Here is a 14,128-nt window from a genome sequence, read left to right as displayed (position 1 = left end):
GCTGTCCTGGAACTCACTCTGTAGACCAGGCTGGCCTCAAACTCAGAAATCCACCTGTCTCTGCCTCCCAAGTGCTGGGATTAAAGGCGTGCGCTACCACCGCCCAGCTCACACATACTCTTACACACATACACATACACAAATGTACACTCACACTCACCACAAATAAAAGAATGTATAAAAAGAGGAAATGGAGACAGGGAACTGAGAACCAACACCCACCCCTCTTTGCTTTCTGCCTGTGGACACAGGGCAATCAGCTGCCATATGTCACTGCCACCAGGACCTCTCTACCATAGCACACTACACCATCACTGAGCCAAAACATGCCCTGCCTTCCCTAAGTCACATTTGCCAGGTGCTTTATGAAGCAGTGAGCAAGGCAATGAATCTGTCACTCAAGATTAGTACTGGGCACTGGCCTTTAGAGCGTGAGCATTTCCATCAGAGACTCCTCCAGGGTGGGACGCATGGCTGGTGGAATGGCTGTCCATCGGGAAGCTGGGGCAGCCGAAGTCTATCACCTTAGATAGCTAAGGCTGTACCCTTCACAGTTGAGTCCCAGCCAGCCTCTTCATGACTCAGCTCACTGTACTACTGCAGGGACTCAAGCTTTCTCCACATCTGAGGGGCAGAACAAGCAGGTGGGAGGGAAGGGCCTAAGAGAGGAGGAAGCAGCCGCTTGCCCTGAGCCTGCTGGGTGGGTGGGAGGGAGGGTGGAGCACGGGGAATGAAGGGTGCAGAGATGGATAATATGCCCTATGGGAGGGACCTATGAGGGAGTTTCTAGGGACGATGAGGGCAGGCGGTCTTTCCTTCCTCCCTAAGGTCCTAGAACCATGGTACCTGTTGTTGTAGGTGTGAGGAGTAGATTTCTGAACTCAGCCAAGACAGGCTCTCTGCTCTTTCAGCTGCAGCTCACTGACGCCATTAGACGTGGGAAGCAAACCGTGCTTTCAATCCCAGCCCACGGGCCTTTGTTGTACAGGTAATAATCACCCATGTTGTGGAAAAAGTCATGCTGGCAGACAGGGCACACTGTGAGCAGAGCCTGCTGCTCCACAAAGCACTCTTTGGTTAAAAAAATAAAGGGGAAAAAACATCCGACAAACAAGAAAAGTGTTTAAGCTTAAAAACGAAGAAAATAAGCAGTCGGTTCCTGTTGTCGGAATGTTTTATGAAGCAACAGAAAGGGGAAAAAGAAATAAAAATTAAAAATAAACTGCCCCAGAGGACTGAGAAAGGCCAAAAAATATTAACACACAGGAACATGGCAAACCTAAAAGCTGTAAATATTTTCTGAGTTCCTCATGTGTGGCTGGCAGTTGTGGTAATCCTGTCTTCTGTCTCCTCTCTCTCACTGTTTGAAATCTACTCTGAAGAATAAGTTTGCCAAGAAAAACAAAACAAAACAATAACAACAAAGAACCAAGAAAAAAATCTTTTTAGATAAGGAAACTGTCTGACAGAGACTGGGAATTTTTTTTCATCTATCAGAGGGAAAGGGAACCAGGCCATTGAGTCAGGGTGGGGTGAGGTGGGGTGGAGGAAATAGGAAACAGAGAAAGGAGACCTTGGCTCACAAGGACAGTGGAATTCATATGTGGGGGTGTGCATCAACCCACTAGGCATGCCCCCAAAACTGGCATTTCAGAAACATTCCTGGGTAGGTAGGATAGGAGGTTCCAGTGGAATGTAACCTGTGGGGAAGCAGGCTTCTTAGGAGCCATAATGGCACAGGCAATGAGTGCTGGGGACAGGGTGTGTGTCCAGGGACATTGTGTGCACCCTGTGCCCCGTGTTTTGATTAAGTTCAGTCTTGCCACCTTGCTGGTGGGAGAGTGTGATAGGTCCCTAGGTTCCTTTCTGTTGCTGTGACTAAGATTGTGACCTAAAGCTACATAGGAGAGGAAAGCGTTTATTTCAGCTCATGCTTCAGATCGTGGTCTGTCACACAGGAGAGTCAAAGTGGGGACTCAAGGCCCAGGGCATCAGCGCCTGGCAAGGAGCTCCCTTCACAGGCAAGGAAATGCAGCAGGACACGCCAGCTGGCTGGCTCAGGTTCATGCTTAGCATGCTGTCTACGGTCCAGGACTGCCTGTCTAGGGAATGGTGTTGCTCACGGTGGGCTGGGCCCTTCTTCATCGATTAGCAATCAACAGACATGTCCATGGGTCAATTTGATCTAGGTAATTCCTCCTTGTGCCTTTCCTCTCAGGAGGCTTCTAACACTAAACCTAACCAAGACAGAGTGCCCAGAGTCCAAGGAAGGGTACTTCCTTAGTGGAGGGTCATAAGTGACATGATCCTGTAGCAAGTTCTCAAGGTGACTCTGTCCAGGGCAACCAAAGCCCTGATTGTTGGTTAAATTCCTTCCTCAGTCAGCACTGAAGGGCACCCAGCTCTGTAGGTTCAGCTGTCAAGGGTAGCCTGAGATGGGAAGACTTAACCTAAACATAAGAGGCATCACCCCACTGCTCGAGGTCTGGACTGCATAAACGGAAACAGTAAGCTGGGTGCCAGCATTTATCTTCCCGGCTCCCTGTCTACAGATGTGTGAACAGCTGCCTCCCAAGCCTGCCGTCATAACTTCACTGCTGTGATGGACTGTAAGCCAAACCTTCCTTCAGTTAGGTATTTGTCAGAGGTGAGAAAACAGTTAACCTGCCTTCTGCCTTTAAGAGATTTGGGTCTCAGTGATTGTGGTGGTTTGTATATGCTTGGCTCAGGGAGTGGCACTATTAGGAGGTACGACCTTGTTGTAGTAGGTGTGTCACTGTGGGTGTGGGCTTTAAGACTCTCATCCTAGCTGCCTAGAAGTGGGTATTCTGCTAGCACCCTTCAGATGAAGATGTAGAACTCTCAGCTCCTCCTGCACCATGCCTGCCTGGATGCCGCCATGCTCTTGCCTTGATGATAATGGACTGAACCTCTGAACCTGTAAGCCAGCCCCAATGGAACATTGTCTTTATGAGACTTGCACTGGTCATGGTGTCTGCTCACAGCAGTAAACCCTAACATCACAAAGTGGGGCCATGAGCTGAGCCATAACACTCCCAAGCCTGTCCACATGACCACAGCTCTCTGGAGTTTTCGATGCTCTTTGGGGTGCCCTGCACACAGGGCTTTTGCACTGCTCCTCGGCCTGTACAGAGAATGCTTTGATCCTTATGCATGGGTCCTCCCTCAGCAGATGTCCCCAAAGGTCCTCTCCTCAGAGAGATCTGCCCTGAGCAGCCTCCCATGGGAAGTGGGGGGAATACATGTAGGAGGGGGTGGGTGTGCAAGTTAGTGTTTATGTGGGTGCACATGTGTGCAGAGGTCAGAGGTCAACCGCAGAGGTTGTTCCTCAGGCACTGTCCACCTTGTGTTATGAGACAAAGTCCCTAAGGTGACCTGGAGCTTTCTAATTTAGCTATCTGGGGGAAATCTAGAGATATCTCCTGTCTCCACCTTCCTAACAATGGCATTGCAGGAGCATGCAACTTTGCACAACATTTTATGTGGCTCTGGGAATTGAACTCAGGTCCTCAGGCTTGTGTGGAGTCTCCCTGACCCCATGGCCACACTTCTAGAAGCCTCCATGACTGTTAGCATAGTATCTATTGTGACCTTCATCAAGACTGTCCCCTGTGACCTCAGGGTATGTGTCTCTTATATCCTTGCCTGTCTGTTCTGTATGATGTGTGTCTCCCTTCCTCACCACCTGACCAGAATCAAGCACAGTGAGGCCGTTAGCAAATGCTTAGAGGCTGGGTGTCTTAAGTTAGGGTTTTACTGCTGTGAACGGACACCAGGACCAAGGCAGCTCTTATAAAGGACAGCATTTAACTGGGGCCGGCTTACAGGTTCAGAGGTTCAGTCCATTATCATCAAGGCGGAACATGGCAGCATCCAGGCAGACATGGTGCAGGAGGAGCTGAGAGTTCTACATCTTCATCTGAAGGCTGCTAGCAAAATATTGGCTTCCAGGCAGCTAGGAGTGTCTTAAAGCTCATGCCCACAGTGACACACTTCCTCCAACAAGGTCACATCTACTCCAACAGGGCCACAACATTCCACTCCCTTGCCCCCATAGGCTTGTTCAAACACATGAGTCTATGGGGACCGTACTTTAACACAATGCAAAATACATTTAGTCCAACTTCCAAAGTCCCCATAGTCTATAGCAGTCTCAACAGTGTTAAAAGTCTAAAGTTCACAGTCTCTTCTGAGATCCATCCAATCACTGAACTGTAATCCCCAAAGCAAGACAGGAAACCAGCTGGGCACACTCCAAACTCTGCTTCTCCAAGGCTGATGTCAAAGCAGTCTTCAGATCTCCACTCTTTTTTCATCTTTGTTGACTGCAACAAACTTCTTTCTCCAGAGATGGTTCCATTCCCTGTCAGCAGCTTTCCTCAGCAGGTATCCCGTGGCTCTGCAATCTCTAACATCTTGGGGTCTCCAAGGCAACTTCAATGTTACAGCTTCTTGTTTCAGTGTCTGAGATCCACACATGATCTTCTGGGCTCCTCCAAAGGGTTTGGGTCACTTCTCCAGCTCTGCCCTCTGTAGCACGCTAAGCTCAGGTTGATCCACTCCACTGCTGCTGCTGTTCTTGGAGATCATCCCATGGTACTGGCATCTCCAACACACTGGGGTCTTCTGCTGCAACTAGGCTTCACCAATAGCCTCTCATAGGATCTCTTCATGGTGCCAAGCCTCAACTCCTTTGCATGACCCCTTCAGCCATCAACTGCAACTCAGGCTGCACCTTCACCAATGGCCTTCCATGGTCTCTCACAGTGCCGAGCCTCAGCTGCTCTTCACGACCCCTCATGTCTTCAGAACCAGTACCACCTGGGTGACTCTCACACTTTATCAAGTACAGCTGCAGCACGAGGTACAACCTTGGCTATCCCTGGAACACAGCTTCTTTGTGCTCTCAGAAAACACTTCCTAGAAGATTTCACCTCAGTGATGCTGGTCTCTTCCTCCTCCTCCTCCTCCTCCTCCTCTTCTTCTTCTTCTTCTTCTTCTTCTTCTTCTTCTTCTTTTGGTTTTTCGAGACAGGGTTTCTCTGTGTAGCCCTGGCTGTCCTGGAACTCACTCTGTAGACCAGGCTGGCCTCGAACTCAGAAATCTGCCTGCCTCTGCCTCCCAAGTGCTGGGAATAAAGGCGTGTGCCGCCACTGCCCGGCTAATGGTCTCTTTCTAATGACCACTAGTTTCTTAGCTCCAGCATCAGTTGTTCCAGTAGTCTCCTTCTCCTCTTGACTCTAAAGCCAGAGACACATGGCCGAAGCTGCAGAGTTCTGCGGCTTGCTGGGGCTGGAACATGGTCCCTGTGTTCTATTACATCATCACCAGCTTTCTGTTTTCCAGCTCCTTCACTGCCTAAGCTTTGCTGTCCTGGATCTTGCTCTGTAGATTGACCTTGAACTCAGAGATCTGTCTGTCTCCTAGGATTACAGGTGTGTGCCACACCATGCCTGGAACTTCACCTAGAACTTGCTCTGTCTCAGGCTGGTCTTGAACTCAAAGATCTGCTTGCCTGTATCTCCTGGGATTAAAGGTGTATACCACCATGTCTGGATATAAACTTAGCTGGGTAGGATCTTGCCCCAAAGTCCCACTTCCTTAACCTGTTAAGGATTCGGCTCCATTTCACTTCCTGGTGCCCCTTTAATACTCGAACCACATATTTTATATTTTTCCTTTCTCAGCTTGCTACAGTTGTTTAAAATGCTCTTCATGAGACTTAACCAGAGAACAAAGTCTATGATGGGCGTTTCTGAGACTTCCTCTGTCAATGTGATTAATCTGAGTCTCTTCACCTCAGCCTCAGGCAGACTCTGCAGACAAGGGCAAAAAGTAGCCACATTCTTCACCAAAATGCTACAAAAATCGGTCTCTATGCCATATACTGAAGTTCTCCACTAAAACTTTTTGGGTTACTCCCTGAACAGAGCTTAAACAAACCATAACAAGGGGCAGGGCATCAGGCCACACCCAGCAGCCCACAGCTTTGCTTACTCTTATTCCGAATTGATACCTAGATGCTTGCCAAAGCAGGAGCAGGGGTTGCCTGGGGTGCAGGGATCTTTCTTCTTAGCCACCCATTCTGTTCCTCACACAAAGGATTCTACTGTCCCAGGACCTGGAAAAGGGGGGCAGGGAGAAGATCCCAGCCCACCAGAAGACCTACCCACCCAGGAGCAAGGACACCTGGCAGTGGCCTGTTATCAGCTTATCGTGAACGCAGGCCAGGTCGTTAACAGACCAACTCTGTGCTTGAGCAGGAGTGGAATACTATGCAGCGGTGGAAAAGCACACATGAAAACTCTAAGCAACATGAGTGGACCTCCCACAAGCTTCAGCAGGCAAGAGAAGCTTGGCTACAAGAGTCTGCCTGTACAGGATCTGGTGGAGGCCTGGCCAAGCCTAGGAAGGAGGTGGAGGCAGGGCAGAGGCCAGTGTTTTCTGCAACCACTGGAGGTGGCTGGCATCGGCTGCGTGATGCCTAAGGTCTGGAAGGAGGGTGTGTTCTCTCTAATAAACATCACCCAGCTCTGTGCCCTTGGGGTCCTCTGCACAGGATGAGTAATCTAACCTCCGTATTTATGTTTAAGTTTTGAAACGGGCCAAGGACCAGGGCTGATAGCACAAGCCAGCCTACTACTCAGGGAGCTGAGACAGGAGCGACTGGAAGCACAGGTCCGTCTGGGTTACAGAGTGAGTTCCAGGCTAGACTTAGGGAGATCCGGTGTCAGAAATTTAAACAAGTAAAAAGAAAAAGAAAACGAGGGCTGGAGATGTGGGTCAGAGGTGGAGCGTGCCTCAGAGCCCTGCGAGGAATTCCCAGTATCGAAAGAGGAGTGAGGCTCTTGGTGCTAAATCTAGAAGGCTCTCAGAGGAGCACGTGACAGGATGGGTACTCGGAGGGCAGAGGCCAGAGGGAAGCTCTAGGGACCTTCTTCCCCTGCAGGTGTGCCGGTGCTTCCGCTTCCGCGTCACGTGTCACCTGGCAACCGTCTCCCAGCAACCGGACTACACATAAGGACGCAGAGTCTAGGGCAGGTTTGGGTTTGCGGAGACCACAGGAGCCATGGCCCAGAAACTGCTCAGCAACGCGGCCGCAGAGCGCATGAACTTTGTGGCCCAGGACGAGATCTGGTAAGGCCCGCTGGGCTGGGCCCCTCACCTACCGCGTACACACCGTGGTGGCCTCAGTTTCCCCACCAAGACCAGAAGACGGCCGGCCTCTGGGAGTAACAGGTGTTCTCTAAGGATAATCGGGGTCAACGTTAGGGACACAGGGATACCTCAGTCTTGCCACCCTTCCCTCCTGCCCACGGCGGAGACTGGAAGAATTCTAATAGGGAATTTAAAAAAGAAGAAACAAAATTAAAACACTAAATTTTGACAGCCTTGAAGGAGAGACGGTTTGCCCTTTCTTGGTTTTCCCTGATTCTTTTAAATGAGAAGAAAGTTTAATTTTAAAAGATCCAGGACGGGCGGGTGGTGGTGGCGCACGCCTTTAATCCCAGCACTTGGGAGGCAGAGGCAGGTGGATTTCTGAGTTCGAGGCCAGCCTGGTCTACAGTGTGAGTTCCAGGACAGCCAGGGCTACACAGAGAAACCCTGCCTCGAAAAACAAAAACAAACAAACAAAAAAATCCAGGACTGCATGTGGTGTCGCAAGCCTAGGGCAGTCTAGGGCAGTAGCACACGGGTTTGGGTTTGCTGAGACCCGGGAAGTCATGGCGCAGAAACAGCTGCAGAGACAGGTGGGCCCCTGTGTGTTCAAGGCCAGAGTAGTCTACACAGGGAGACCTGTCTCAAACAGCAACAGCAGCAACAACAAAGAATCCATTCCCTGAAAGACTTGTCTTCATCAGGCATGTGTAATGGATATTTTTGAGTGCTAAATAATATTCCACTATTTGGCATTTTAACCACTATAGGAAGTCTAACGTAAACCTTAGATGCAAGAAACATTTGTCCCTCCCTCTCCTCCATTCCCTTCCTTCCTCCCTCTCTCCCTCCCTTCCCTTCTCTTACTCCCTCTGTCAGCACTGGGTATGAATCTGCATTCTCAAGAACGCTGGGCGAGTTCTCTGACACTGAGCTGCTCTCCGGCTTTATCTTGCTTTTAATCTCAAGTCACCCAGGCTGGCCTAAACTGACTCCAGGACAGCTCAGGCTGGCCTTGAACTCACCACCCTCCTGCTGCAGCCTCCTGATAGCTGGGATGACAGGCTCCTGGCTCACCTCTTCACTTAAGGTCCCTAGTAACCATCTCTGTGACTTTTATCGTCTTTTTTGACACCTGTGTGGGTGGCTGAGACTGATGAAGAGCCAGCTTTATATTGGAACTGCCATGTTAGGTTTGTTTTTATAGGAAACTGTGTATAATTCTCATAAGTAAAAAAGTGTCATTTCCCAGAAGCTGCACAATCTCAGTTTTAAGTGTTTATTACCACCCATGAACCCCGCCCCAGGAAAAAACATTACCTTCCCCAGTCCACCACACCAACTCCTACATATCCTTCAAGACCCCAATCAAATGGCCCCTCCTCTATGAACTGGCCCTCTTGAGCCTTCTGACTCTGATTTCCAGTACCTAACATGGTTCCTGAGCATTGAAAGTGAACATGGTCAAACCTTGGGTTCGCTAGAAATGAAAAATTGACGAACTTCAAAGATTAAGCATCATGAAAATTAATGTCAGTTGGCTGTTTTTACTTCTGTTTTGATATGGCTATAGGGAAATTGTACAGCCACTTGTGGTTCCTGTTTGAATTCACATTGGCTACGTGTCTGTGAGGATTAGACTCTGGGACTGGAGGGATGGCTCGGCAGGTGGAGGTGTTCACAGCAAGAGCTCATGGTCTGAGATCAAACCCCGGAACCTGGGAAAGCTGAGCTGTCTAGTCTTCTGGCCTGCACACGCACACACACACACACTCTGGCACAGAACGTACACAGGCACACTCGGAAACAGACTCTAGAGATGGGAGGGGCTCAGCCTGGAAAGCATTTGCACACAAGGATGAAGACTTGAGTCTGACTCCAGAGCCCATGTAGAAAGCCTGGCGAGTGGTGAGCACTTACAATCCCAGGGCTTGGGAGGAAACAGGCAAGTCCCTGAAACTTTCTGGTTGACCAGTATAGCCTGATCAGTGATCCCATGTCCTCCCGAGAGATCCTATCTCCAAAACAAACTGGATGGCTTCTGAAGAATGACAGTTGTGCTGGCTAGTTTTATGTCAACTTGGCACAAGCTTGAGTCACTGGAGAGGAGAAATGCCTCAATAAGACCAGGCTGCAGGCAAACCTACAGAGCATGTTCTTAGTGACTGACAGCAGAGGGCCCAGCCCATTGTGAGTGGTGCCCTCATCTGGTGGTCCTGGGTTTTAAAAAAAACAGGTTAAGCAAACCGTGGGGGAGGAAGCCAGTGAGTAGCATCTCTCTATGGTCTCCGAATCAGCTCCTGCCTCCAGGTTCCTGCCCTGTTTGATTCCTGTCCTGACTTCCTTCAGTGATGAACAGTGGTGTGGAAGTGTAAGCCCAGAACATCCTTTCCTCCCCGACTTGATTGTTGGTTATGGTGCTGCATCACAGCGATAGAAACCCTAAGACAATACCCAAGGTTGACCTCTGACCTTCACACAGACCTGCACATGGGGACACAGACACAGACACACACACACACACACACACACACACACACACAGAGAGAGAGAGAGAGAGAGAGAGAGAGAGAGAGGAATAGACTTTGTTTTCCAAGCTCAGAACCCAGGACATATAGCTTGAAACTGGAAAAATCTTCAGAGATGGGGGAGGGGGTGCAGATTCTGATTCCCCACTGGAGCTTGAAGGATCAAGTTGAACTTCATGTTTATAGAACATCGCCTCACCAGCTAGCACCCCTCAGCCTAGCTCATGGGTAGATTGAAGTGGGTAGAGCATCCAGGGGCATCATTTAAAGAAGTTCACACTTGCTGACCTTACCCTTGCCGGGACCCAAGGCCAAGTGTCTTTTTAAACTCCCTGCCCCACACGCCATGAGTACTTCTCTGCCTCCCGATATCCTTCCTCTCTGGATGCAGAACAAGAGAGCTCACATCCTGACGCCCCTCTAGCAGGCAGTCCCAGGCCCACTCGATGCCCACACCATGCCCCCTGTACCATCTCTTCCTACCACTGCCTCCTCTCTTGCTTTGGCCAGCGTCTCCTCATAAGTTAAGAGAGTCTCAGACGAGGGCATCAAACTCTCTTTTGCTCCAGCCCCACCCACACGCCCTGCAGACTCGCTAGCCAGTTAGCGTGCAGGACACACAGGCGAGCGGTTCTCCATGCTCTCGGGAGTTTACACGGGGCCTTTCTGAGGGTGCCGCCTCCTACTAACTGCTTCTCTGTCTCAGGAAATACCGTCTGAAGACCGAATCGGAAGCCCGGCAGAACTGGCCAGCAAAATGGGGGTATTTGACAACCTCCATGAAAGAGGTAATCAAGAGTTCACCGGGAGCCTCCTTCCCTCCCGTCTCCAGACTGTAACCAGTCATGTCAGGAGATAAATGGTTACCATCAGACTATCAACAGGGATGAACTGAGAGAAGCTGAGGAGATGACTTTGTGGTGAGAGGCATGCAACGAGACATTGTCTTCTTCTATCATCTGTGTGTGCAGGCACAGGGACACACACACGTACACATAAGCACGTGCACACATGGACACAAGCACACATGGACACACACATGCACACACACTGCACACATGAGCACGCACACATAAGCACATGTACACATGGACACATGCACACATAAGCACATGCATACACACGCACTGCACACACAAGCATGCACACATCCACATGCACACATAAGCACATGCACATATGTACACACACTGCACACATGCATGCTCACACACATGGGTGCACACATGCAGTGCACACACACAGTACACACCCACATGCACACATGGACACACATGCACACACAGTACACACACACACACACATGAACACATAAGCACATGCACATATAGACACACACAGACATACACACACATGGTGCACATATGTACACTGCACACAAGAGCGCACACACACATGCACACATGCCTACTTGTACACATGGACACACATGCACACGCAGTGCACACACAGAGGGTGCACACATGCACAGTGCACACACACAGTATTAAGTAGCTTTGTCTCTGCTCCCCTAAATCCTAAGGATCCTTCCTTTGAGGAGTCACAGAGCACCCTCAAGGTGCGAGGTGTGTGCCAGACACATCCTCTGAACCAGCTCTGTGGCTTTCACAATGGCCAGGTGCACGGGGCTGCCACTGCATGTCCATCTTTAATAAAAACACCACTGAGTACAAAGAACAATGACCGGCCACAGGACTAGCAGAGGGAGGATGAGGAGCCAGCCGACCTCAGTCTCACTTTGAGACAGGCTGACTGCTTTCCTTCTGTGACATGAGGTGGAACTCTCACCTAACTGACTGAGGGCAGAGGTGGGACAAAGGTATGGGGGACCCTCTGCCAGCCCAGAGGCAAAGGGACCCGGAAGGAGTAACAGAGACAGGGTCCACCCTCCCAGGTGTTCCCTAAAGCGTGGGTCACACATCCAGATGTCTACTAGGGGATAGACAGATGACAGAAGCAGAAGGGGCAAGCATCACAAATAGGGAATGGACAGAGAGACGCCTTAGGGAGAATGCTTTCCAGTTGTCCGGGAGTTCCAGTATTTCCACAAAGCCCACTTCTAGAGCGAGCAGGTCTTGTTTATAAAAACCACTATCTAGACACTCATAATACCTACAGGGCTTCCAGGGGTAGCCTGTTTGTGACATAACTACCTCTAGCCAGACACCAATCACATGTAGGGAAACCGTGACCAGAGCTGCAAAGTTCCAAATATTGTAACTCACAGTGGTGGGAGCCCCACCCGCAGCTCACCCAAGGCACGACTTTGAAATTATGCCATTTGTAATGAGGTTTTTTAAATTCTTAGACAGTTATACGGTTTGAAATTCAATGCACAAAGTAAGGGCCTTAATAATGTACTGTTCGCAAGTGATCTGATATTAATATTCCTCGTGTGTAATTAAGCTGGGTTTCCAGGGAGTTTTAAATGGCTTTAAATTATCCCAGAGGGCGGGGCACTCCTTTCTGGTTGGAAAGCTGGGTCTTGGAACTGGCACGGACATTTCTTAGTTTGAATTCTTGACCAGGGAACTCTTCTCTGGTCCCATGGTAGGAATACTGATTCCTGGGCCGCAAGTCTAGGAGGACCTCACGAAGGGCTCCTCGGGGCTAGCTTAACAGCTCAGATCCCACTTCCACCACCTTCTGCTTGTGCTGGGACCAGTAACACCTCTTCTTGGAGCCTCACTGGTACCATCTGTCACGTGTGGCCTCTGGGGTGAATGAACAGCCCATGTCCTAGCCTTGGCCTGAGGTTCTGATCTCTGGTGTTCTCTTTCAGCTGCTTGAGGGTGAAGAAGAACCAGAAGCCCCAAAGCCCAAGGTTGAGCTTCCCAGCCACTTCCGAGTCCGTCCAGTGAGCCCCATGGATAAATACATTAAGGTTGGCAAAACCTTTTTTTACACCGCTTTCTTAGAGAAAAGTAAGTCCCACTGTGAAATGTGGTCAGTCCAACAGCCGGAGATGAGGGCATGGCTGTGCTGGGAAGGTACATGAGACCCAGAAGGAATAAGTCTGGGAACCCTATTGGTAAGGCACCTTTAAGCAAATATGGGTCATGTGCACGTGTACGCACTTGCGAGTGTGCTTGAACACACACATGCACACACGCACACCTGCACATAGAAACAAAAACATGCATGCAAACACATGTATGTATAAATGTGCATACACTATGCATGTGCACATATAAACACACACAGGCACACACATGTCTATACAAACATTCACACACATATGTACATACACATACACACACACACACACACACTACAAGACCAGGAAATCAGGTGAGTGTCAGATTTACATTTCGATCTGAACCCGAGTTCTGCAGTACTGTTAAGCTTCCTTAGTCAACAGAAAAGTCAGGCAATGCACAGGGCAGGCAGTGTTCCAATAGGTAGCAAGAGCCAGGGGCAGGCCCCTCCATGGGTGGACTTCCCTGATTGAAGTCTCTGGGACTCACTAGCCAGCCAGTCTGTCTCAACCAGTGAGCCATACATTCAGTGAGACAAGGTAGGGAACCACTGGGGAGGACACACAGTATGCCAGCTAGTTTTCTATCGACTTGACACAAGCCAGGGTCACTTGAGAAGGGGGACTCTCAATGGAGAAAATTCTTCCATAGGATTTGCTAGTGGACAAGTCTGAGTGTATTTTCTAAATTACGGATTGATGTGGAAGGGCCCCGCCCATTGTGAGGGTGGTGCTACCTGTAGGCATGTGGTCCTGGGCTGTCTTTAGAAAGCAGGCTAAGCAAGCCATGAGCAGCAGGCCAGTGAGCAGGACCCCTCCCGTGGCCGCTGCATCAGCCCCCGCCTCCAGGCCCCTCTCCTGACCTCCCTAGATGACGGGCTACACACCGTAAGATGAAATGCACCCTTTCCTTCCCACCTTGTCTTTGGTCATGATGTCTTATTACGGGAATAGAAACCCCAACTGAGACATTTGTCCTTTTAGTTAGCTCCGTCAAGTTGACACAGCCTACAGTCGTCTGAGAAGAGAGCCCCTCAACTAATGAGCTGCTTGATCCCATCAGCCTATGGACATACGTGGGGGGTTTCCTTGATTGTCAATTGACGTTAGAGGCTCAGTCCACTGCGGGCAACACCATCCCTAGGCAAGTGGCCCTGGGCTTTATAACACAGCCATCTAAACACAGCCCTGTGAGAGAGCTAGGGAATGAGCTGATAAGCAACATCCCTCCTCGGTTTCTACCTCAGCATCCTGCCCTGACTTGCTCTAGTGATGAGCTGTGACTTACAAGTATTAGTCAAATGGACCCTTTCTTCCCCAGGTTGCTTTTGGTCAATGTGTTACCATAGAAACAGAAAAGAAACTTAATGAATACCCAAAAGCCAAACTCTACACACACACATGCACACACACACAGATATACACATGTACACACATATACATG

General features: G+C 49.8%; 1 protein-coding gene across 1 annotated transcript in view; it reads left to right on the top strand.

Moving 5' to 3' along the window:
• Window positions 1-7,090: 7,090 nt before the first annotated feature.
• Window positions 7,091-14,128, top strand: part of CUNH20orf85 (chromosome unknown C20orf85 homolog) — a 7,695-nt gene continuing 657 nt past the window's right edge. Inside the window, exons 1-3 of the mRNA XM_028769511.1 lie at window positions 7,091-7,158; window positions 10,414-10,495; window positions 12,490-12,591. Coding sequence (XP_028625344.1) covers window positions 7,091-7,158; window positions 10,414-10,495; window positions 12,490-12,591 — 252 coding nt within the window. The remainder of the gene's footprint in view (window positions 7,159-10,413; window positions 10,496-12,489; window positions 12,592-14,128) is intronic.

Source organism: Grammomys surdaster, unplaced genomic scaffold (genome assembly GCF_004785775.1).
Source record: "Grammomys surdaster isolate TR1022 unplaced genomic scaffold, NIH_TR_1.0 193, whole genome shotgun sequence".
NCBI classification, from domain to species: Eukaryota; Metazoa; Chordata; class Mammalia; order Rodentia; family Muridae; genus Grammomys; species Grammomys surdaster.
Note: the sequence above shows the minus strand (reverse complement) of the source record. Positions and strands in the feature narration are given on the sequence as shown.